The sequence below is a fragment of the Hylobates moloch genome, unplaced genomic scaffold, assembly GCF_009828535.3.
Source record: "Hylobates moloch isolate HMO894 unplaced genomic scaffold, HMol_V3 SCAFFOLD_17, whole genome shotgun sequence".
Lineage (NCBI taxonomy): Eukaryota > Metazoa > Chordata > Mammalia > Primates > Hylobatidae > Hylobates > Hylobates moloch.
The window spans coordinates 31,384,619-31,411,596 of record NW_026652292.1 but is presented as its reverse complement, the minus strand read 5'-3'; the positions used below and the strand labels follow the sequence as shown (position 1 = coordinate 31,411,596).

Below are 26,978 nucleotides of genomic sequence, written 5' to 3'. Positions count from 1 at the left end.
AAGAAACTGAGACTCAATGTTCAAGTGACTTAAGGTCTCATGGTTTTTGGGATTCACACACAAGGTGCCTTGACTCAGAGTACAGTGCTCTTTTCTCTATACCTGAACAGCAAATATGTGGTAGAAGTCCAGCTATTCCCCCACCCATACCCAAGGCAGACAACACTAATAAATCAAGCTCCACCAAACCCAGCCTTTTGCTCTGGAACCTCAAGCTCTGCCTGCCCTATTCCATGCTATCCCCTCCTATCAGACCATTTCTGTGGGCATGGCAGAGTAGCTGGAGATTGCAGAGCTCCCCACTGCTCTGCTAAAGATAAGGTACACTGAGCTGGCTCACTGTGGCTTAGCAGCCCTTGTTCCCCATAAAAGAGACCCTCAAACAGGAAACTAAAGGCTTCTGAGTTTTCACTTCTCTACCTGCCCCAATGCCTCCAGCTAGTCCTAGAATCCTGATTTGGAAAAGCTGCTGCCCCTTGTTTGGCTACCTGGCTCTGCTGGAGCAGATTGTGCTCCTCACTCACTCATACCAAGTTTGGCCAGATATTTTCTCCTTAATTTTGTAGATGGAGTGTTGGAATGTTTACTAATAAATAATAGGAAAAGAAGATGAATGCAGCAGCCTGGAAACAACCCAGCTTATGGAACACACATTTCATCACTAAGGTCTTGCCCAAGACTGGTCTGGCTGATACAAAATGTCCTGAAGCATATCACCTCCTTTCTTTTTCCTTGCTCACTTCTCTCTGGAAATAATCACCTCCCAAATCCCCATTTGCACCCTACTTTCCTTCTCCAGCCCCTCAGCCCAGAAGAGGCTGTTCCATTTTGTTCACATGACCAAGAGGACTGTATGTCACTAGTAGGTTAATAGGCACTGAGGCACCTTCCTTTGCTCCCCTCTTATGAGGAGAAAAGGATGGTTTTCCCTGCTCCGTCTGTTGGCTTCTACAGCTTTATACCCATCAAAAGGTATATCAAAATAACTTTTCGGTATGCAGCTGTTCCAGAGACATCTAACAGAGAGGAAGATAAAGTTGATAACCATGCTTTCATACATCCAGTAAGTTTGATGACTAGGTAGAATTGTTAGAATGGCTAATATTTATTGAGCACTTACAGTATACCACATACTGTGCTAAGTGCTTTATGTGAATAATCTCATTTACTCTTCGTTATGTTTCTACATTATAGATACTATTCTAATCCTTATTAGAGAAAAGCGAGGCTTAAGATAACTTGCCTAATGGCACATAGAAAGTGGTTTAGCCTGGATTCAAACACAGATATGTTTAACTTTAAATGTAGTCTATGACCTTAACTGCTACATTCTTCTAACAATCAGAACTGTCCAGTAATGGAAGGAAGGGGCCATTTTGAGAGATAATGAGTAAATTCCTGATCATGGGAGGTATTTAATCAGGTACTGACAAACAGTAATCTCAAAGGTCTTCTCTACAAATACAGCCCATGCTAATATCAGTGATGTCAGTGATTATTTTTTATTTGCCAATATAATGGCTTCTGATTAGCCATCCTTCCCTTTCCATCTGCAATCATCATCATCATCATCATCATCATAACACTCTCATCATCTCTAATTAGTACATACTATGTGCCAGACACCTTTCTTTGCAGTTTTACTTACATTAACTTATTTATTCATAACAACCCTATGAAGTAGATATTATATTATTATCATCCCCATTTTATGGATGAGGGAACTGAGAAGTAAAGCGATTTGTCCAAGATCTCACAGCTAAAGACAGAGCTGGGATTATAACCGAGGCCATTGGGCACTAGTCCATTCCTTACCACTACATGGCGCTCTCTTCATATTTGACATATATACCATACTCTTAAAATGTATCTTTTTTATCATCACAATATCTATTGTAAAAATAAAAAATGACACAAATACATAACCATAGAATTTGAAAGTCCTCCATAATCCTGTGTCCTAGAGATAATTACTGTTCTTTTCACTAACTACATATTTACATATACTTATGAGTTATGCTATATATATTGCTCACTAATGTGTACTTTTCATGTTTTTAGCCCTAACAATATATATGGGAATATTCTTCCATGACACTTAAAGCTCTACATCATGCCTTTGAATGACCATATTATGTGGCAATAAAAATGTACTAGTATTTCTACTGGTAGACGTTTGCGTTTTTCCCATTGTTTGCTATGATAAACAAATCTAAAAGAAAGATATATTTATGTATGTATATGTGTATATTTGTATATATACATATATTTATAAATACATATTTTGTGTAAGGATTTCAAAAGACAAATTCTTAGAAGTGGTCTTTCAGAGTCAAAGGTTACAGGCATTTAAACATTCTATTAACTTTTCCCAACATATCCACCAAAAAGGTGCAATCAAGATACAGTCCCATATAAATAGAGTATTGAGAGGGCTGAGCTCCCCATACTTTTGACAGAGCTGGATTTTCTTACCTGTATTTTTCATTACCACAAAAACGATAGGTTAAAAATGGTATTTTATGTTTTGAATCCTGCCTGAGATTGGAAATCTTTGTGTGTGTGTGTGTGTGTTTATTGGTCATATGCATTTCTTCCTCTTTGAAGTGTCTCCTAATGTCTTTCGTAACAATGACACTGGCCTCTCTTTCATTGAAACTTTGTCCTCTGATTTCCTTTCTGTTTTTTCCTGACTCTCCTAATTCTTAAGGACTTTTTCAGAGACTCCTTTTCAGTTCCTCTTTCTGCGTGACCTCTAAATAATACAATAATGATAATTACAATAATTAACATTTCACAGAAGCTTATTATGTGCCATACACTAAGTAAAGCACTTAAAATGAAGTGCTCTATTTATGTGCATTTTCACAGATGAAGAAAGTAAGCCTTAGGAAGTCTCACTATAAGTGGGAAAGCTCAAATCTGAGCCCCAGCTGTTCTGCTACCAAATCACCATATTATATTCTCTCTGAAATAAGTGTAAGCATTCTCCAGAGTTCTTTCCTAAGCCTTCTTGTTTCACATGTATGTATTCCATGGGTTATTTTATCCATTCCATTAGCTTCAGAATCATTTCTTTGAGCTCCTGGCCCATACAGCCAACAACTTAACAGCCATTGCCAGGTGGATGTATTGTGGGTACCGCAAACATATCCAAAGTGGAAACCATCTTCCCTCAGACGCCCTAGACATCCTCCAAGATTATTCCTCTTGCCAATACTATTTAATAGCATTGCCATTCACCCAGTTGCCCAAGCTAGAAACTTCAAAGCTACCTTTGATTCCTGCCTCTATTAAACCTCACATCTGACTGGTCCCACGGTCTGTCAATACAGACTCCATATAGCTTCTCTATCTGTCCTCTACACATTCTTCCTACTACGGCTTTAGATAATTAAGGGTCTAAACATCTCTCCCTTGGACTATCGGATCTACCTCCTAACTGCTCTCCTCACTTCTCCCTAGGTACCATCTATCCTTCTCATTGCTGTCAGAGTTAATGTTTTAAAGCCAATAATTGATCATGTCATATCCTGCCCAAAACTCTTTGATGGTCCCAGATGCCTTAGCACAGCACATAAAAATTCCATAATCTCTCCCCAGTCTGTCTTTCCAAACTCATGTCCAGCACGTCCCTCCTTAGGTACCTTAAACTACAACCACTCGAGGCCACTTGCTTTTCCTCAACAATATCGGCAATCTATGCCACTATGCTTCTCTTCATGCAACTTGGAATACTCTCCTCTAGCTTCTTGTCTACCTGCTTATGTCAACTTTTCTTCGAAGAACCTGCAACCCAGCCCCCAACCTATGCAGAGTTTCCACCCACATTTCTAGCCTCATGATTTATTACTTTTCCTTTTCCTTTACATTTCTATTAAAGACTTACTACAGATTAACTTGTAATCTGGTCATACGTGTCTGTTTTCACATAAGGGACTATATCTTAAACATACTAGTATTTCTAGTGCTTAAATGAGCTAGATATGTAAATGATTACAACTGAAGTACATTTGTGATTTAGGTAAAAGTTAGACTAAACAACCTGAAAGTTTATTTCCAAATCTGAGATTTTCTATGCCCTTTCTGTACACCAATATTTTATTTGAGGCCCTTGCAACTATCATTTAATGTTGAAATTAACTCTGATTTCAAGGGGCCATTTCTACTTTAGCTTTTTTGCAGAGGCTTCAAAAGCCAAGAATTGGGGCTCCTAGCAATGAAAGTCCAGTGAGTGTAGTCAACGAGTTTCCGGAAGAGGTGAGGTAAGAAGCGGGAGAGTACATCGGAAAACTAGCAGAGTTCCAGGACATCTGGGATTGATTACTCCAGCGAGATGCTGAAGTTTGCAAAGAGAGAGCAATCCTTGTACCGGGTTTTGACATCTGGCTTTGGCAGTTACCCCCATGGCTTTGCTCAGCAGTTCTTGAGGAATGAGATATGGGCTTGTTTCAGGGAAAGAAAAACCTTCTGCTACAGCAAAGTCCTCAAAAGACTCTTCTTTTCCCCTTATATGGACTTTCTTGGTACATTTGGTTTCATTGTAATTTACAGAAAGAAAAATTAATTTCCAAGTACCCAAAGAAACTCATACTACCTAGGGTCTGAATTAGATCTCCTAATTTTTCCTCCTTCTATGAATCTTTTCAGATCACCTAAAAGACCGAGTAAATACTGGAAGGCAAAGCAACCTCAGGCTACTGAAGAATTAGATTCATTCCAGATATTCTGAAGTGTCTCTTTTTAAATACAAGCTGAGTAGAACTTCTGCTCAGTTTTGAGGAAATATCATGCATTTTTTCTCTGAAATTATACATTTTGTTCTTTTAGTTTCATTATTATTACCTTCAAAGCACAAAATATACTTTAGATATGTTCAAAGGTTCAAAATCTCAAAACTAACCTATGGTAATAGTGGCTAACAATTATCCCTGATTTCAAATATTCTGAACTGCTGCCCTGAAAGCAAAAGGCAATCTTCTGTGAAAAAGGGGAAGGAAAGGTGTTTTACAAACATTTATTGAGTGCATACTCTGCCAGGCACTGTACTATGCATGTTATAGACATGATTTTATTTAAAACTCACAACAACTCTCTGTGGTTTACTATGATCTGGATGTTAGCAATGGAAAACAAGGTTCAAGGAGGTTAAGTCATGTGCCCAAGGTCACATACTTTGTGAGTGGAAAAGGCAGGTTAAGATCACAGGTCTGACTCCAGTAATGTATACTCTGTACCTATTACTCTTAATATAAAACAATAATAGGGTGATACAAAGAAGCCTCTTATTTTAACATTCTGACCTATTATCTCTTGTACTTCAGATACAGAATAATTGTTATTATTACTATTTCATTATTAAGATCTCAACATTCATTGGGCATTTAAGACCTAAGACCTTCCAGGCCCTGATCTAAGTCTTGTATTATTTATGATCTCATTAACTTGCAGAAAATATACTTTTTGAGGAAAGTACTAATATTTTACTGATGAATAAATAGAGGCTGAGGGAGGTTAAGTCACTTCACCTAGGTCAGAGAGCTGAGTGATGGAGCCTGAGTTTTAAATCCAGGCAATCCTGGGTGCAGTGGCAGATGCCTGTAATTCCAGCTACTTGGGAGGCAGGAGCAGGAAGACTGTTTGGGCACAGAAGTTTGGACCAGCCTGGGCAACATAGAAAGACCTCATCTTTTAAAAAACACTCCAGGCAGTCTGTCTTCAGATTGTAAGCTACACTTCCTATAGAGTACAGATCCTGGAGTTAAAGAGACCCAGATTAAAATTCTACCTTTGCCTCTTCCTGGGTGAGTTAACTTCAGTAAATCAGTTTTCAGTTTTCCCATATGTAAAATGGGTTCTGGGGCCTTGCCTGTTGAACAGGTATCCTCATACGTATACTCAAATTCATCAAAGTCAGAATCTGTATTACATTAGTGAAAGGGCATTTTTGAAATCTGATCAATCCAAATTCAAATCTTAGATTTACCAGCTATCTTATGAACAAAATACCCAACCTTTCTTTTTTTTTTTGAGACAGGGTCTCAGTCTGTTACCTACGCTGGAGTGCAGTGGCGCAATCGTGGCTCACTGCAGCCTTGACCTCCTGGACTCAAGTTATCCTTCTACCTCAGCCTCCCAAGTAGCTGAGACCACAGGCATATGCCACCACACCTGGCTAATTTTTATATTTTTTGTAGCGATGGGGCTTCACCGTGTTGTCCAGGCTGGTCTTGAACTCCTGAGCTCAAGCGATCCACCAGCCTCAGCCTCCCAAAGTGCTGGGATTACAGGTGTGAGCCATCGTGCCAGGCCAAGATACCCAAACTTTCTGAGCTTCAGTTTCATCACCTGAACATGGAAGATAAAAACACTCCCCTAGGCTGAGGCGGGCGGATTACAAGGTCAAGAGATCGAGACCATCCTGGCCAACACGGTGAAACCCCGTATCTACTAAAAATACAAAAATTAGCTGGACGTAGTGGCATACGCATGTAGTCCCAGCTACTCGGGAGGCTGAGGCAGGAGAATCACTTGAACTCAAGAGGTGGAGGTTGCAGTGAGCCAAGATCGCGCCACTGTACTCCAGCATGGCGACAGAGCAAGAATCTGTCTCAGAAAAAAAAAAAAAAAAAAAAAACCCACCTAATAATGTGGTTTATGATTCAGAAAAAGTATATATAAATGTATAATACAGTGCCAAGGAAATGGAAAAACTTCTACATTATAGTTATTAATATTTTTACAGTTATTGATTAAGAAAACATGCTTTCATATACACCAACAGGCAGGGAGCAAAGTTCCGCATTTTGCCTTGTGGCTGATCCTCTATATCCTCCTAACACAGGAATTATTGACAGAGGCTGGAGAACGTCCTCCTCCGGGTAATGATAAAACAAGAGATAGCCTCCTGTGGGGCCCACCTCAGTGGTGGCTCTGACTGAAGCGGGTGTGGATAGGAGGGCTCAATGTATTCTCCCTGGCATGATCTTCCCCACCTCTCTAGTGTGGTGAACCTGGTGAGAAGGGGACCAATTATCAGCCACCGCTGGTGAACACATTCAGGGTCCTAACTCTCAGCAGCAATGCACTCTGTTAGAGGGCTCCTCTCAGCAGCAATGCACTCTGTTAGAGGGCTCTCAGGGAAAATACATGGCCTTTAGAGTCACACTTATCTGAGTCCACATCTCCAAGACTGAGTGAATTTAGGCAAATTCCATTATAAAACATCAAGCTCCCTTCTGTTAAGTGAGAGCTATCACACTGGGTATTTGTGAGGATTAAATTAAATACTTTATGAATAGGACCTAGCTCAGTTTTATGAATTTGGTATAAACTCAAGTTTTTGTTCTCTTCCCTCTTAGAAGAGAACAGTTCGAGGTCAATACTATTCTGAGATGAACAAATGTCAATGATAAGCGTCATTGATAACGTCAAGGTTAAAGACTGAGACAAGTCTATACAAAACTCTCTTTGACTTAAATTATAAACATTTAAAAAAAGAATCTGAAGAGGTTCTGTCATTATTAACTTTGGAGACAACTGTATCCTAAAAAACTTGCCTTATGTTTAGGGACCTAGACTTTGTATATTCACCAAGAAAAATTATTTTAAGGTACTCATTTACTTTCTCTGAATCCATATCATATCTATCACACTGTGACCAGCAACAACCTTGTCTTGCAGGGCTTTTCTATAATGCTCAGCATTGAAAGGGATATTATAAATACTAAATGTTATTGCAGCAGACCCTATTAATACTGGGTTCTATGAGACTGTAAGAAATCAACTAATTTCCCCTAGTATAGGATTTGGCCAAATTCATACACAGGTAGGATTTTGCCTTACTAGCAAGAATGATAGAGGTGAATCACCCCTACTTGGTTGAACTGGGAGAGGCCATGCTATGCATATATCTTGATGACATGGCTGATGGTCAGGGCCAGAACTCACCTCTGCAACAGGGTAAGGAGGCTCTTTGTCTCCCTGCTTTTACTGTGTTCACCTCCATATACAAAGATTTGAATCATCATACACTCGGTGAGGTGAGAAGCAACAAATTAAAGAGAATCAGACAGCAAGCACCTTAATTGCAAACCAAACTCAGAAAGGATCAGCAGAACTGAGATCTTGTCACAAGTTTACATTTCAAACACCTGCACTACATTTCATTTATTTCCTAAGCTGATAACAAAGATGTAGCCCCTACCTAGGCTTACGGCATCCTAAATCTCCAAGTTGAATCCCTATTACAAATCGAGAATGTAACCATGCTGTCTTAGTCCATTTCGTGTCAGGTGAGGGCCCACTTCCTGATTCATTGACAGCCATCTTCTTGCTGTAAACTCACATGGTGGAAGGGGCAAGGAAGCTCTTTGAGGTCTCTTTTAAAAGGGCACTAATCCCATTCATGAAGGCTCCACCTTGAGTCCTAGTCACCTTCTAAAGGTCCCATCTCCAGACACCGCCACATCGAAGATTAGGTTTCAACATATGAATTTTGAAGGGATGCAAGCATTCCATCTATTGCACATGCCAACAAAAATTCATTGCCAGGTAAAAATCTAAATGAGGCTCTCCTTACACTGATTTTGTGTGGAACATGGTAAATCCTTACTAAGTATATGCTATGGTCTTTTTTTATTTCAGAACATTTGTCTTCAATGATATCTCTGATTACTGCTTCTATTCCAATCATAAGTTCTTCAGAAAGACATACAATTCTTTGGCTGAATCTCTACTTTGTCCTGCAGACCAACTACTTTCTCATGAGATCCCTCTCTTCTTTCACTCTGCGTTCTAAGAGAGCTTTTTAAGTTTGTTTTATCAATCTTGATTCTTAAAATTGGCAGGATATTAAAACTGCCTCTAGAACTATTAAAAAAACAGATTCTGTAAACAATTCTTAAAACTTCTAATTCAGGTGGTCTGGGGTGAGACTCAGGAATTTGTTTTTTGCTTGTTTTGTTTTGTTTCTTACTGACTGTGTTACAATTCTAGATTTGAGAAACAATACTCCAGTATCACTCCATGTTAAGAGTCTTCATTATTTTCAGTGTGGATTTGAATTTTATTAGACTTGTTTCCCTGGAACCCCTTCTCATTTCACTCATCATTTTCCATTTCATCTCATTTCTTATCCTCAGATTGTCATCTTTTCATTTCAAAGTTTTCTCTCCTTTCAGGCTTCTGCCCCCATTACCCAGATGCCATCCGTGTGTTCATGTTTCCCTGGAAAAGCTATTCTGGCTCCTATAACTTACTTTCAGGGGCTTTCTTTTTCTCTGAATCTTCAAAATGAGTTCCTCTTTCTTCTGTTATTTACTATTTTCTGATCACATTAGGTTACCCTGAAATGAGATGAAAATCCCTGCGAACCTGATGTAGACTGCTTCTGACTCCACCCTCTGCTCATTTGAGTATTACTTGATCTTTACCAACTTTTCCTCTGACTTTGAATAAACTTAGGTTTTATGTAGAGACATCCCCACCTGTTTTACTAAGCCTTTAGATTCATTCTGTCAGTATACTGACTGGTTGAACACCTCTTGCCACACCCCACTGCAAGGGAATGAACTCTCTGGAAGGGCAATGAGTACTTGGTTATGGATGGTTAAACAAGGTATTACTAATTCCACCCAATCTTGAAGTGCTTTCAAGAGATTCTGCCACTATCATACTTGGATTCCAAGACTAGGGTGTTACTCTTTTAAGACCTTTGTCCAGACATGGACTCAACTAAAGTTTTTGTATCATATTCTCCCTCAGCATATCTAACAAAGCAGACAATTTTCAAAAGATAACACATCACTTAAAAAGAGAAAAGGAAAGAGAGAGGGAATGAAATGGAAGGGAAGGGAAAATACATATATACATGCATACATGTGTACATACATCCCTCCTCACATCCTGCTTACAAGCCCAGGGGAAAATGTAACGAAACCAGCCAATAGTCACCTTCCTCAGCAGCTGAATTGCCTTTGTGGGCTCTCCTTTGGCAAAGCAGACCCTGCCCATATTATAAAAAGTTTCAGCCACATTTTTGCTGTAGTCACTGTAGCTGAATACCTGGGACTTTAACGAAGCCTTTAGCAGTCTGTAAGCCTCCTGAGGGATAAAACGTTTTTTTAAAAAAAATCAGCCTGGCAATTCCGAAGGAGCATGCTGGTTCTGTTCCCTGAGCTCTATGGAGAAGGCACTGTACCCAACGATGACATAACCTACCAGGATCAGTCCGTTGTGATGTGTCACCTAAGTAATTTTATTAAGAATTAAAGTTCCCTGGGACTGTTGTGGGGTGGGGGGAGGGATAGCATTTGGAGATGTACCAAAGTTAATGGGTGCAGCACACCAACATGGCACATGTATACATATGTAACAAACCTGCACATTGTGCACATGTACCCTAAAACTTAAAGTATAATAAAATAAAATAAAATTAAATAAAATTAAATTAATGAATGTGTATACAAATGATAGCTACATTTGCAACCCATAGAAGGGACACCAAGGGCACACACAATATTTGTACTAGGCCAGACCAAAATAAAAGTGATGTGTCTGTATGTGTTAAAAAAAAAAAAAAATTAAAGTTCCAAGCTTGTAATTAATAATGGTTAATTCATATAATACTATTTAATCTTCATGGCTGCCCTACAAGAGAGACGAACTGTTATTATACTCATTTCACAAATGAAGGAATGGAAACTATTAACAGCTAAGGATCTTGCCCCAGATCATACAGCCTATGATTGGCAGTGTCAGAATTCCAACACCAGGCAGTCTGAATTCCACAGCCCTCACTCTTTTTGTTCACCTATTTTTTATTTTAAATTTTTTCAAACCTTCAGAAAAGCTAAAAGAATAGTAAAATAAATACCCATACAATTTTCGCCTAGATTCACACATTGCTACAATTTTGCCACGTTTGCTTTATTGTTCTCGTCTTAAAAAATAATGTCTCTCTCTATATATAAATATACATGTATACACACATATATTTTTGTTGAAAATAAGTTGTAGGTAATCAAGATACTTTACCCCTAAATGGTTTTTTTTTTTTTTTTTTTTTTTAGACAGGGCCTCACTCTGTTGCTCAGGCTGGCGTGCAGGGGTGTGATCAGGGCTCATGGAGCCTCACCCTCCCAGGCTCAAATGTTCCTCCACCTCAGCCTCTAGAGTAGCTAGGACTATAGTTGTGCACCACTCTGCTCAGCTTATTTATTTATTTATTTTTTGTAGAGATGGGGTCCCACTATGTTGCCCAGGTTGGTCATGAACTCCTGGGCTCAAGCGATCCTCCTGCCTTGGCCTCCCAAATTACTGGAATTACAGACAGGCATGAGCCATCGCATGTGGCCACCACTAAATACTTAAGCATGTGTCTTCTTAGAACAAGAACATTTTCCTACATATCTACAATAACATTATCGTTCAATAAATCTTACAATACAACAGCGTTTCCTAATATATGCTCCATGTTCAAATTTCCCAATTGTTCCAATAATGTTCGTTACACCTCCTTAAAATCTAGCATCTAATCATCATGTGTTGCATTTAGTTTTCATGATTCTTTAATCTGTTACAGTTCTCCTGCCCTTTTGGTCTTTCATAACATTGACATTTTTGAAACGTCTAGGCTAGTTGTCTTTCAGCAGGCTCTCACTGTTAACTACTTACTATACAGCAAAAATAAATTAAGTATATATTGGAAATTATTCATAGGACAACGGTGCTTGTACTCATTTGCCTTCCCAATGTGCTTTCTTTAGGGAAGGTGAAGAGGTATTATTGCTGGCTCCCTCAAGAACTGCACATCACCTAGTCACTGCCTGAATTATCTATGTTGACAGGTATAACAGACATTTCTTCATAATTGGGTTGAACATGTAATCATCATCCCTAATGTGGCATGTCAGAAAAACAAACATAAAAGGGATGTCAATTGCTTCTTTCCAGAGAACACTGCCAATAAATCAGGAATCTCAAGGCTACTACTGTAATATTTTTGCATTTTTTAGAGTAGGAAAGCATGCATATAATTTATTATTTTCCTGTTTATTTTTTTCAGTGTATAAGTCTTTCACCTCCTTGGTTAAGTTTATTCCTAAGTATTTTATTCTTTTTGATGCTATTGTAAATGGGATTGTTTTCTCACTTTCTTTTTCAAATTGTTCAATGTTAGTATATAACAATGTGATTGAGTGAATCTAGCTATTCAGGGAACAGGTTCCAGCAGCTCAGGCTCTTTCCCATTAGTTCTCACAAAGTGTGCTTCCCTGGATGAAGTAGGTTGGCATCTCAGTTGAACCCAGGGACCTATCTCTTTGACTTCCTTCTTTTTCTGACCATTTTCTTTCGTAAGTTTCATGAGGCTATCCCAGCTCTTAGAGTGCTGAATATGCACCAAACATACATTTATTCTGTTGGCAAGAATCTTGCCAAAATTCTTGGGTTGACAACACCAACAGCTTGCTGGATAACAATGTAGGCTCTCTGAGTTTTGCCATGGTAACACTTGTGGGGTATTCCCTTTTGGACAATGCCTATTCCCTTGATTTTGACAGTATTGCCTTTCTTATAGATTTGCATGTATGTGACCAGAGGAACATCATGTTTTCTAAAAGCCCTAGAGAACATATAAGGGGTGCCTCTTTTCTTTTCTCTGTTTTTTTTTCTTCGTTTGTTTTTTGTTTTTTTTGGTTTGTTTGTGTTTTGAGACAGGGTCTCTTTCACCCAAGCTGGAGTGCAGTGGCATGATCACAGCTCACTGCAGCCTCAACCTCTCAGGCTCAAGTGATCTTCCTGCCTCAGCCCCCCATGTAGCTGGGACCACAGGCATGCACCACTGCACCTGGCTAATTCTTTAATTTTTTTTAGAGATGAGACCCAGACTGGTCTCAAACCCCTAGGCTCAAGCAATCCTCCTGCCTCGGCCTCGCAAAGTGCTGGGATTACAGGTGTGAGTCTCCATGCCCAGCCATGATTGTCATTTTGATGAATTACTGGAAGAATGGTTCCAGATGAATGAGTTTTATTTTTTATCCATGGCAGATTAAACTACTTATCAAAATATATATGCGTGTTTGCGTGTGTGTCTGTGTGTGTGTGTGTATACCATGGGAACAATTCCCAAGTCTTGTGAGTTTCTGTTATGGTCCTCTAGGACAGGCCTAGAACCTCACATGAAGCTTGGAGGCAGGAGAATGAGCTACTTTTAAATATGGGAAATGTGTCATAAAATTCAGCAGTTTCATTCAAAAGTTATCAGGCATCTTCTATGTGCCAGTTAGTGTTTCAGGCAGTGAGGACACTGCAGTGAACAAAACAAACAAAAATTCCTGCCCTCTTGGCACTTGCTTCCTAATGGTAAAGCTGACTTGTCCACAGTCCTGCTTATGGTTTAGATTTGGAGCCACCTGGCACTCAGGTCCTTTGGTGGCTTTGTCCAGGAGCTTGGTATACTAGAAAGTACTTGGTTAGAAGCGGAGGATTATCAGGCAGTGGTACTGGTGGTGGTACTGGTGGTTTATCACAACCAAGGTCATGGTATTCACTGCATCAGAATATAACAAGGATAAGCTATTAAATTCTGGCAAAGTATTTTCACATCTTTGAAAAGAAAATTAATTATTAGATCAACCCATGGCATTGGGATCTCATGTTAATCTTCTGAACCAGCCAGGTGCGGTGACTCACACCTGTAATCTTAGCACTTTGGGAGGCCGAGGTGGGCTGGTCACTTGAGATCGGAGTTCAAGACCAGCCTGACCAACAGGATTAAACCCTGTTTCTACAAAGAATACAAAAATTAGCCGGGCGTAGTGGCGGGCGCCTGTAATCTCAGCTATTCCGGGAGGCTGAGGCACAAAAATTGCTTGAACTTGGGAGGCAGAGGTTGCAGTGAGTCGAGATCGTGCCACTGCACTCCAGCCTGGGCAACAGAGTGACTCTGTCTCAAAAAAAAACAAAACAAACAAACAAACAAAAAATATATATATATATTCTAAACCAACAGAAAATATCATGGCCACAGAAAAAAGGTTGCAAATCATTATAAGGTTTTTGTCTTTACAAATGGCAATTAAAATTGAAATAAAGAAAATGTCATCATTTATAAAAATGTTTAGATATGATATAAAAAAAACTTTTCTTCATTCCTGGAAATAAATTTTTACTTATTATGTGCCTATAACTCTACTCTTAAACTGGTTTTTACATGGCCAATAAGACCATGTCAAATCTATCCATATTTCTCACTCGCCTGAGGAAGTATAAAGTTGGCTTGGTCAGATCAAAGTCATGAGGGAGCTTATGACAGACAAAGGTCTTCACTGTGTTCATGCTGCACTGAATATATAAAGTTCAAGTCAAAAGGTTTTGAATGATAGCTTAGACTCATGGGACTTCTGAGTAAAAAGGTCAGCAATAACAATTATTCTCTATAACTTTTTTTAATGTGAAAACAAAATTGTGGCTAATAAAAACCTGTCAGATCAAGAGAAAACCACTACTGCAAAAGAAAAGAACTAGTAGCTAGATCCAAAGATGGAAGCCAATTTTGACTTAAAATATTAAATTTACAAAGCCAGAGATTAGATGTGTCCTGGATTTGAAGGATCTCATGTATCAAGATACAAGAAAAATATCTTTTTACTAATATTCCAAGCCACCTAAGCCCTGTGTATTATTCCTAGTTTTATTTTTATTTTTTTCTCCAAACAAGACAGGCTTTATTTAGATCACCAAAAATAACATTTTACAAAAAGGGAACCATAACATTACACAACAAAGTATAGCTGTAAAATTTCAAACAAGAAAGGCAATGCTGGTGGGGCATGGTGGCTCACTCCTGTAATCTCAGCACTATGGGAGGCCAAGGCAGGTGGATCACCTGAGGTCAGGAGTTCAAGACCAGACTGGTCAACATGGAGAAACCCCATCTCTAGTAAAAATACAAAAATTAGCTGGGCATGGTGGCGCATGCCTATAATCCCAGCTACTTGGGAGACTGAGGCAGGCAAATCGCTTGAACCCAAGAGGCAGAGGTTGCAGTGAGCCGAGATCGCCCCACTGCACTACAGCCTGGGTGACAGAGAGAGACCCTGTCTCAAAAAAAAAAAAGAGTTTGTCAGAGAGGGAACCGTTAGAAGCAAACATATAGCTGCAAATTTTCTTTTGCCATCAATATCGAGTCCCTCTAAAATACTTTGAGCCTACTTTGCGGTTTCCAAGTACAAACTAAATTGTGTTGGACAGAGTTGCTCAGTTTCATCAAAAGAATGAAACCAATTTGCAAAAAAAAAATTTCGGTTAATGCTAGCAAATAATGGAACAATGTGGTTTTTGTCTAGTTTTATGTGGGACCTATCTGATGTCCAGTATCTGAATTGTAAGATGAAAAATGCTATTGTGATCTAATAAACAAACTAGCAATTCTGTTTATGCATTGATCATATTTACCTGTCTTTCTCCATTTTGGACAAGCCATTTGCAAAATTCTTCAGTGGTGCTTAGTGTTTCAAAATCCTCTGAGCCCAGTGTGGCTCGATATGCATTGATACTTTTTATGAAATACATCTCAACAGCATCTGGAAAAATGGGAACAATTATTTAAGGCAAGCTGCTAACCTTTACAAATGTCTAATATCAGCTTTGGCTCAATTGACATTTTCATGCTTAAAGTCCATGCTTGTTCTCAAGCCAGGTCTCATAAGGACTCTTTAAAAGTCTAAAACGTGTGGTTTTTTTGTTGTTGTTGTTTTCTTTTGTTTTTTGAGATACAGTTTCACTCTGTTGCCAGGCTGGAGTGCCGTGGTGCAACCTCACCTCACTGCAACCTCTGCCTCCTGGGTTCAAGCGATTCTCCTGTCTCAGCCTCCCGAGTAGCTGGAACTACACATGCGCGCCACCACGCCCAGCTAATTTTTGTATTTTTAGTAGAGATGGGGTTTCACCATGTTGGCCAGGACGGTCTCAATCTCTTGACCTCGTGATCCACCCACCTCGGACTCCCAAAGTGCTGGGATCACAGGCGTGAGCCACCACACCCAGCCCTTAAATGTGATTTAATGGCATTAGATGATGTTTTGGTTTTTATTCTCCTTATAAAATCCATGGAATTTTTTGTAGCAAAAAAGAAAGCTTCTGTCTGAATAATCTTATTATGCTAATACTACAAATAACTACCATATTAAACTCCCAGGTATACTGCAAGACTATATATTTAGCTAAATAAAACTCTGATAGTGAGTAATGTTTACTGAGGTTCCTGTTTGGGGGGTGGTGGGAGGGAGTAAGTTGTGATTTTGTAAGTATTTTAAATATATAGTTGTTATGGCTTGAAAATTTAATTTTAATGTTGTGTCTTTCCAAACATAATCCATGTTTATATCGATCTAGAAAATACATAGAAACAATGGGAAAATTTTGCCAATACCATACTTTTCTTGTGTGTAAACTTATGGAGTACAAGTGCAATTCTGTTACATGTATAAATTGCATAGTAGTCACAGCTTTTAGAGTATCCATCACCCAAATAACATACATTGTACTCAATAATTTCTCATCATCCACCCCCTATCACACCCTTATGAGTTTCCATTATCTAACACTGCACTAAGCCCATGTGCACACATTTTTTAGCACCCATTTATGAGTGAAACCTTGATACTTGACTTTCTGTGTCTGGCTTGTTTCATTGAAGATAATGACTTTCAGTTCCATCCATTTTGCTGCAAAAGACATGATTTCATTCTTTTTTATGACTGAATAGTATTCTATTGTGTATATATACCACATTTTCTTTATCCAATCATCTGCTGATGAATACTTAGATTGATTCTGTTATCTTTGCTATTGTGAATAGTGCTGTGATAAACATACAAGTGCAGGAATCTTTTTGATATATACCTTTCTTTTCTTTTGGGTAGATGCCTAATAGTGGGATTCCTGGATCAAATGGTCATTCTATTTTTAGTTATTTGAGAAATCTCCATATTGTTTTCCATAGAGGTTGTACTGATTTACATTCGCACCAACAGTGTATGAGAGTTCCCTTTTCTCTATACCTCACCAACACCTGTTTTTTGTTTTTTTGTCTTTTTCATAATAGCCACTGTGAGTAGAGTAAGACGATTTCTTATTTATACTGTCTTGATTGCTGTGGTTTTTTAGTAAGTCTTGAAGTTGGGTAGTGTTAGTCCTCCAACTTTGTTCTTCAATGTTGTTGGTTATTCTGGCCCCTCCATGTAAACTTCAGAATCAATTTGCTAATATCCAAAAAATAACTTGCTGAGATTATTATTGGAATTGAGTTGAATGTATAAATCAAGTTGGAAGAACTGACATCTTGACTATTGAGTCTTCTTATCCATGAACATGGAATAGATATTAAATAAAGAGATCTTAGTTTATTTTAGTTCTTTGATTTCTATTTTTTTTTTTTTTTTGAGATGGGTCTGTGTTGCCCAGGCTGGTCTCAAACTCATGATATCAAGCAATTCTCCTACCTCAGCCTCCCAAGTAGCTAGGACTACAGGAACACACCACAATACCTGGCTAGTTCTTTGATTTCTTGCATCAGAGTTTTGTTGTTTTTCTCACATATATTTCACAAATATTTTGCTAGATTTATACCTAATTATTTCATTTTTTGGAGTACTAATGTAAATGGTATTGTTTTAAATTTTCTTGGAGTGCTAATGTAAATGGTATTGTTTTAGATTTTAAATTTTACTTATTCATTGCTGGTATATAGAAGTATTGACTAATGCATATTAAACTAGTATCCTGAATCTTTTCTATAATCACTTATTAATTCCAGATATTTTTGTTGATTCCTTCAAATTTTCTAATCAGACAATGTCATCTGCAAATAAAAAGTTATATTTCTTCCTTCACAAATATTATAATATAGTTTTTACTTCCTTTTCTTCTCTTATTCCATTAGCTAGGTCTTCCATTATGATGCTGAAAAGGAGTGGTGAGAGGAAACTGCCTTGTTCCCAGTCTTAGAAAAGCTTCTAGTTTTTCACCATTAAGAATAATGGTGTTGGCCGGGCACAGTGGATCACACCTGTAATCCCAGCACTTTGGGAGGCCGAGGTGGGTGGATCACCTGAAGTCAGGAGTTTGAGACCAGCCTGGCCAACATGGCAGAACCCTGTCTCTACTAAAAATACAAAAATTAGCCAGGCATGGTGGCAGGCGCCTGTAATCCCAGCTACTCAGGAGGCTGAGGCAGGAGAATCACTTGAACCCAGAAGGCAGAGATTGCAGTGAGCTGAGATCACACCGTTGTACTCCAGCCTGAGCAACAAAAGCTAAACTCTGTCTCAAAAATAAAAAAAAAAAAAGAAAGAAAGAAAGAAAGAAAAAGAATAATAGTGTTAGTCAAAGGAGAGCCAAAAAAAAAAAAAAGAATGGTGTTAGCTGTAGGTTTTTTGTAGATGTGACTTATCAGGCTGAGGAAATCCCCCTGTATTCCTAGTTTGCTGAGAGTTTTTATCATAAGTGAGTGTTGGATTCTCCCAAATGCTCTTTCTGCATCTATTGATATGATCATGTGATTTTTCTTCTTTAGCCTGTTGGTGTGATGCATTGATTGATTCTCAAATGCTGGACTGGCCTTGCATACCTTGGATAAATCCCATTTGGCTGTAGTGTATAATTCTTTTTATACATTGATGGATTCAACTTGCTAATGTTTTATTAAGGATTTTTGCCTCTATGTTCATGAGATGTATTGATCTGCAGTTTTCTTTTGTTTTTTAATCTTGATAATTTTTTTTATTATAGTTTAAGTTCTGGGGTACATGTGCAGAATGTGCAGGTTTGTTACTAGATATACACATGCCATGGTGGTTTGCTGCACCCATCAACCCGTCATCTACATTAGGTGTTTCTCCTAATGCTATCCCTCCCCCAGCCCCCCAGCCCCCGACAGGCCCTGATGTGTGATGTTCCCCTCCCTGTGTCTATGTGTTCTCATTGATCTATAGTTTTCTTTTAATATTTTTGTCTAATTTTGGAATTAGGGTAATGTTGGCTTCATAGATTGACTTAAAAATAGCTACTTTGCTTCTGTCTTTTGGAAGAGATTGTCAAGAATTTGTTATATGTTTGGTAGAATTCACTAGTGAACCCACATGGGATGGTTATTAATTATTTATTCAATTTCTTTAATAGAAATGGATCTATTCAAATAGCTTAGTTTTTCTTATGTGAGTTTTGGCAGATTGTATCTTTCATGAGAGATTGACCTATTTCATCTAGGTTATTGAATTTGTGAGCCTACAGTTTTTCATAATATCCCTTTATTGTCCTATTAATGTCCACTGGATCTGTAGTGACATCTCCTGTTTCATTTCTCATAATAGTAATTTGCGTCCTGTCTTTTTTCCTTAGCCTGGCTAGAGGTTTATCAATTTCATTGATCTATTCAAAGAATCAGCTTTTGGTTTTGTTTTCTTCATTGACTTCCTGTTTTCAATTTCATTGATTTCTACTGTTATTTTTATTATTTTTTTCTTTTACTTTGGAATTAATTTGCTCTTCTTTTTCTAGCTTCCTAAAGTAGAAACTTAGATTACTGATTTTAGATCTCTTTTCTAATATGCTATAAATATCCCTCTAAGCACTACTTTTGCGCATCCCACAAATTTTTACATTGTTTTCATTTTCAAAAAAATCTTAATTCAAAACATTTTAAAGTTTCTCTTGAGATTTCTTCTTATCCCACACATTTAGATATGTGTTGTTTAATCTTCAAGTATTTTGGGATTTTCCAGCTATCTTTCTGTTATTGGTTTCTAGTTTAATTCCATTGTGGTCTGAGAGCAGACATTGTATATTTTCTATTCTTTTAAATTTGTCAGGGTGTGTTTTATGGCCCAGAATGTGGTCTATCACAGTGAATGTTCCCTGTGAGCTTGGGAAGAATGTGCATTCTGCTATCGTTTGGATAGAGTAGTCAATAGATGTCAATTGTTTTAAGTTGATTGATGGTGCTGTTGAATTTGATTATGTCCTTACTGATTTTCTGCCTGTGTATCTGTCCATTTCTGATACAAGGGTGTGATGGTTAATATTGAGTGTCTGGATTGGACTGAAGGATGCAAAGTATTGATGCTGGGTGTGTCTGTGAGGGTGTTGCCAAAGAAGATTAACATTAGAGTCAGTGGACTGGGAGAGGCAGACCCACCCTTAATCTGGGTGGGTACAATCTAGTCAGCCACCACTGTGGGTAGGATAAAAGCAAGCAGGAGAATGTGAAAAGATTAGACTGGCTTAGCCTCCCAGCCTACATTTTTCTCCTGTGCTGGATGCTTCCTATCCTCAAACATCAGACTTTGGGACCTGGACTGGCTTCCTTGCTCTTCAGCTTGCAGATGGCCTATTGTGGGACCTTGTGATCCTGTGAGTTTAATACTCCTTAATAAACTCCCCTTTATATATATGTATCTATACTATTAGTTCTGTCCCTCTAGAGAACCCTGACTAATACAAGGGGTGTTGAAGAATACAACTACGATAGTGAATTCATCTATTTCTTCTCACAGTTCCATCAGTTTTTGCTTCAAATATTTTGAAACTCTTGTTAGGCAGGTACACATTAAGAATTTTATGTCTTATTGAAGAACTGACCCCTTTATCATATGTAATGCTCCTGTTTATCCCTGATAACTTTCCTTGCACTAAGTTTGTTGTGGCTGAAACTAATATGGCTACTCTTGCATTCTTTTGATTAATGTTAGTATAGTGTATCTGTCTCCATCCATTTCCTTTTAATCTATGTGTGCCTTTATATTTAAAGTGGATTTACTGTAGACAACATATAGTTGGGCCTTGTTTTTTGATCACTCTGAAAATCTTTCTTTACATTGGTTTATTTAGACCACTGATGTTTAAAATAATTGTTAATATAGTTGGATTAACATTTACCATATTGTTACTTTTCTATTTGTTGGTCCTTTTCCTTTGTTTTTATTTTTGTCTTTCACTCTTTTCCTGCCTTTTGTGGTTTTGCTTTTTAAATTTTATTTTTTTATTTTTATTTTTTTTAGAGACAAGATTTCATTCTGTCTCCTAGGCTGGAGTGCAATGGTGTGATCATAACTCACAGCAGCCTCAAACTCCTGGGCTCAAGCAATCCCCCCACCTCTGCCTCCTGAGTAGCTAGAGTTACAGGCACGAGCCACTGCACCCAGCTCCTTTTGTTGTTAAATTGAGCATTTCATATATTCCAGTTTCTCTTTTTAGCATATCAGTTACACTTTTTTTTAAAACTCTTTTTAGTGGTTGCCCTGGAGTTTTCAATATACATTTACAATCATTCCAAGTTCACTTACAAATAACACTATATAGTACCTTATAATAACAAAATAATCCTTATCCCTGCCTTCTGCTCCTAATTTGAACAAACTGTTATTTGTTAGATTAAGAATAGGAAAAGTGAGTTTTTTATTTTATGATCACATTTCTTCCCTAGTGCACTTCCTTTCCTTATGTGCCTATGAATTTCTGTATCATTTTCCTTTTCTCTGAAGAACTTTTTTTTAACATTTCTTTAAGTCAAGTCTGTGGTACTGGTTCTTGTGGAGATAGATTTCTACTTTGGTACATTGTGATTCTCTTTATTTTGCTGTCTCTCCAATTTGTGGGGCACTGGTTTGCCATGTGACCTCAGTTCTCTATGACAGATCTAAGAAGAGTTAATATTTCATTTTGCTTTTTACTTGTTGTTTGGATGAAGTGATGACTTCCAAACTCCTTACATACCAGACCAGAAACCAGAAGTTTTTGCTCAGATTTTCGTGCTTATTATTTTTAATCTGGATTTCTGGGGTTCATTCCTGTGTCTGCGTAGCTTAGTGTTGACCTACTGATTTGGGCAAAGGTTGTGCTTAAATACCTTCAGCCTGTATGTCGCCCATCCTGTCAACTGCTCTGTATGTAGACAAAAATGCATTCCAAGCTCTCACACATTTCAAGTCTTCTTTGGTTGTTACTCTTTATTAGGCTTTCGAGTATCCCCTACACATGTATGTAGTTTTGTGGGTATCCAGGGATGTGGGGAGAACTCATTTAGCCCTTCTGTGGTCTCCCCATTAAAATTCCTGATGCCACTCACACCAACCAGGACAGCAACTTCAGGCTAGTGTCAACATGCAGGCTTTCCTCTTCTCATTTCCTCCAGTTTGCCCCCTTTATCTGATAAACCTGTGGGTTTTTATCCCTTTCATCATATTAAGTCTGCCTCCAATGCCAGCAAAGCTGCCGGTTCTCCTGTGCAGCCCGTGGCGATAACACTGCAATTCTCATGGACCGACCTGGGGCAGTGGATGGAAGCAGCCCCAGGCAGGAGGGCCACAGATTTTCTCTTTACTCAAAGCTCCAGCAGTTTTTTCAAAATAAATGCTTTGCAATTTGTTCTCTTTATCTACTTCCAGCACTATCAAATACTTATGACCATTTTATACAGTTTGTGTGACTGCATGTATGTGTGGATATGATTTACAGACCTCTTCACAAAGTCATATTCTGTTTACATTTTAATGAAATCTTACTGTGTAGTTTAATGTTTACCTAAATGTAACTATAAACAATAGTATTATTTTGTGTGTCCTAAAAATGCAACTGTTTTTCCTTAATACTTTTAAAAAATTAACCTTGATATCTACAGATATAGTCCGGTCCTTTTTTTTTTTTTTTTCCTTGAGACGTTGTCACCCAAGCTGGAGTGCAATGGTGCGATCTTGGCTCACTGCAACTTCCGCCTCGTGGGCTCAAGCAAGTCTCCTGTCTCAGCCTCCTGAGTAGCTGGGATTACAGGCGCATGCCACCAAGCCTGGCTAATTTTTGTATTTTTAGTAGAAACGGGGTTTCACCATGTTGGCCAGGCTGGTCTCAAACTCCTGACCTCAGGCGAAACACCTGCCTCGGCCTCTCAAAGTGCTGGGATTACAGGCGTGAGCCACTCCGCCCACCTCAAGTCCGGTTCTTTTAACAACTACAAAATTCCATGTAGTGAATACACCAAATTTTCCTTTTACTTATCGATATATATTTGGGTTATTTTTTACAATTACAACCAGTGACACAGTGAACATCTTTATTCATGTTTCCTTTTAAATTTTACTAGATATTATCAAATTAGACTCCAAATTTAATATCAGTTTACACTCACTCCTACTAGTTATGAATTTGCCAACTGCTATATATTTTTAAATTTTTAAAATTTTCACATAGGATGGGTGAAATTTTGATCTTGCATTTTTAAAGATACATACCATTTTAAAATGTGTGACATCCTGCCAAATTGCTCTCCAGAGTTTTTATCAAATCTCATCAATCCTGGTGTTATCATTTTTTTAAATTTTGACAATTTGTTAGACAAAAAGAGTAACTTTGCTTTTATCTTTTTAATTACTAGTATGATTTAAACTTATTTTCCACATCAATTTTGGCCTTATTATTTTTAGAGACAGGGTCTTACTGTGTTACCCAGGCTAGAGTGCAGTGGCACGCTTATAGCTCTGCAGACTGGAACCCTTAACTCAAGCAATCCTCCCATTTCAGCCTCCTGAGTAGCTAGGACTATAGGCACATGCTACCACACCCAGCTTCTTTTTTTTTTTTTTTGGTAGAGATGGGGTCTCACTATGTTGACCAAGCCAGCATAAAATTCCTGGCTTCAAGTGATCTTCTCACCTTGGCCTCTGTATTTATTTTTTATCCAGGCCTTGGTACTTTTTTAAAGCCTATTTTTTTCTATGTAAATATAAATTTTAGCTTTTACATTTAGCACAATGATCCATTATTAATGTCTGTGTATGGCATGAGTAAGAGTCCAATTTTTTTTGGCATGTGGTATCCAGTTGTTGCAGTATCATTTGTTTTAAAGACTATCCTTTCCATATTGAATTACTTTTGCACATTTATCAAAAATTAATTGGCTATAATTATACAGGTCTATTTCTGTACTCCATTGTGTTCCAACAACTCTACCTCTGTTAGAGATATTATTGGTGTCTGATTATAGAGAGATATGTTATTGGTGTCTGTCCCTTCACCAATATACCACATTCTCTTGATGACTGCTTTATAGTAAATCTTAAAATCAAGTACTATGATTCCTCCAAATGTATGCTTTTCCAAAACCATTTTAGCTATCCTATTTCTTTGCTTTTTCACACAAATTTTAGTCAGCTTGTCTATATTTACAAATGCTTCTGTTGGGATTTTGATTATAATTATGTTAAATCCGCAGATCAATCTTGGAAGACTGATATCTTTACTATATTGTCTTCCAATCCATACATAGGATGTGTATTTATTTATTTAGGTCATCTTTAATTTCTTTAATCAGTTTTGTAGTTTTCAGCACATAAATACTATACATATTTTGATAGATTTATACCTAAATATTTCATTTGCAGGGATGGGGCTATTGTGATTTTTTAAAAATTTTTGTTTCCAGTTGTTCATTGCTACTATATAGAAATACAATTAAGTTTTGTGCATTCACCTTGTATCCTGTGACCTTGCTACACTTAAACGTATTAGTTCTAGGATTTTTGTAGATTATTTGGCATTTTCTACAGAGACAATCATTAAATTTGGAGTCTAATAGGGACAATTTTATTTTTCTTGCCTTCTTGCATCTGCTGGACTTCTAGTACTCTGCTGAATAGGAGCAGTGAGAGTGAACATCCTTGCCTTGTTCTTGATCTTAAGGGGTAAAGTACTCAATCTTTCACCACTAAGCATGAAATCAGCTGCAGGGTTTTTTGTATATGCCTTTTATCAGATTAAAGAAGTTCCTTCCATCATGAATGGATGTTGAATATTGTCACATGCTTTTCTGCAACAACTGATAAAATCATGAGCTTTCCATGACTGGACTGTTAATATGGTAGAGGTACACTGACTGAGATTTGAATATTAAACCAGTGTGACATCCTCAAGAAAAAACTTCACTTGATCACGGTGGTCTGTGACCATATCACCCTAAACACACTGGATCTCATTTGGTCATGATATGTTATTTATATATTGCTATATATTTTGTTGCTTTTTTCATCTACACACATGAAAGGTCTTGAACTGTAGTCGTCTTTTTTCTTGTAATGTCTTTGCCCAGTTTTGACATTGGGGTAATACTGGCCTCATAAAATTAGAAAGTGTTTTCTCCTCTTCTGTTTTCTGAGACAGATTATGTAGAATTGGTGTTATTCCTTCTTTAGATGCTAGATAGAATTCCCCAGTGAAATCATCTGGGCCTGGAGATTTCTTTCTTAAAAGATTAACTACAAATTTATTAAAAAGAAATAGTTATGGGTCTATCCAGGTTATCTGTTCATCTTGACTACATTGTTTTTACTTTTATTTATGGTACTTTGTGACAGATAGAAACTTTAGACCTTTTTTCATGAAATCTATCAAACTCTTCTTTTATGGTGTGTCTTTGTGTGCTTAGAAAAGTTCTTTCCTCCAATTTTTAATTTTAGTATTTGCTTTCCAGTACTGTATTTTCTTCTCATTAATTTACATTTTTAGTTTTGATGCATAAAATGTTAATCCACCTGGAATTTAGTGAATGATATAATACAAAAATCTATATTTTTAAAGTTAAAAATTAGTATATAAGAAAAGAATGAGGTGGCCTTGAAATCTCTCAACTCTATAAACATAAACGTTTGTTTTTTCTCACTTAAAAAGAAAAGCTAAAATTTGCACATATTTACAGATTAAATTTCTTATAACCACAAAGACTACTTTTAAAAAGCTCAAGTGTATATGGAGAATATATACTGTGAATATAGACGAGGAAATCTTAAAAGGAGAAAGATGATTAGCTGAAAAACAAAGAATCAGGAAGTCTTCAATGGCTGTTTATGCTTAAAAAATAATTAAAAGATCAAAACTTTAGCAAACTGAAAAAAAAATGTTGATTTAATGACATGGGGAATACACGCATTGAAAAAAGTAGGATGGAAAGCTTTCTCTATAATTCTGTCCCTCTCTCTAACTGGAAAATAACATACACAAAAAGGTTACTTTTATAAGCAAAGAAAATAGACAGTTTTAAAATGATCAAATTATATTCTTCATGAAGCCTAAATTCCTCCTGACAGGCCACTGAATCCATCAGTGTCCATTAATCTGATCAAGCCAGCAGAGAATGATACATTGTCCTCCCTCACTGGTTCATTTGTGTCTCTCCCAAAGCCACCCACTTTCAAAAAGATGACCTTGCCAGACAAAGAACTATTGTTGAAGCATAAATTAATCAGTTGGCTTTCTCTGTAACCCCCAGTATCTAACTATTGAATATGGGTCAAGAAAATTCTGCTAACAAACATTCTCTCTTGTCAGCCAGAGGAAAAGAGTCAAGGAGACTGAAAGTGGAGGAGGTAAAGCTTTACCCATTTATCACTGGATGTCCTCATCAACCGATACTGCACAGGCCACATTCACAGTATGTGTGATATCTACTAGTTAAGAAGGTGAATCTCGCTGAGATTCAAAATAAATAAAGGACATAGAAATCAGATGATTTATTTGTAACTGACATTCCAACGAATGTGGGGGTATATTATCAGGTTTAAATTAATGTGTAATTGATTTTATATGAGACTGCGACCCACCTAATCTTTCCATTACAGGAATAAATAGCTAATTAGAATCTTAGATAGACTGTTTGCCAATGTGCTTCCCTTATGTGACTGGGAAATAACTTCAAGGCTACCTCTTTTACCTACCCCTGTGCTGGGCCTCTCCAGACATGGCATAAGCTTTGGCCAGTAACGCACTCGTTTCTGCAGTTTTGGGGCTGACTTCAGTGAACAAAGAAACACAGACAGAATGAGCCTGGAATAAAGAAAATCATGACAAAGTAAGCACCCAATGACAGTGTTCACCGTGGATTTAGATGAGAGGTGAGTTTGAGTCCCAGCTCTGCCACTTCCTAGCTATGA

At 37.7% G+C, this 26,978-nt stretch overlaps 2 protein-coding genes across 6 annotated transcripts in view; one reads left to right on the top strand and one right to left on the bottom strand.

Annotated features, from left to right (window-relative positions):
* Window positions 1-26,690, top strand: part of RAD1 (RAD1 checkpoint DNA exonuclease) — a 44,108-nt gene extending 17,418 nt beyond the window's left edge. The window contains exon 7 of one of the 2 annotated variants that reach the window (XM_058430008.1): window positions 26,377-26,690. In XM_058430008.1, coding sequence (XP_058285991.1) covers window positions 26,377-26,403 — 27 coding nt within the window. In that variant the 3' untranslated portion in view covers window positions 26,404-26,690. Of the gene's footprint in view, window positions 1-11,768; window positions 11,934-26,376 lie in introns of those variants that run through there. The other variant, XM_058430009.1, reaches the window with a different exon arrangement.
* TTC23L (tetratricopeptide repeat domain 23 like) overlaps window positions 1-26,978 on the bottom strand; it is a 60,095-nt gene that overhangs the window by 3,073 nt on the left and 30,044 nt on the right. For 3 of the 4 annotated variants that reach the window (XM_058430004.1, XM_058430006.1, XM_058430005.1), the window contains exons 8-10: window positions 26,763-26,871; window positions 15,460-15,587; window positions 14,261-14,346 (exon numbers count right to left, since the gene is read on the bottom strand). In XM_058430004.1, coding sequence (XP_058285987.1) covers window positions 14,261-14,346; window positions 15,460-15,587; window positions 26,763-26,871 — 323 coding nt within the window. The remainder of the gene's footprint in view (window positions 1-14,260; window positions 14,347-15,459; window positions 15,588-26,762; window positions 26,872-26,978) is intronic. The other variant, XR_009210446.1, reaches the window with a different exon arrangement.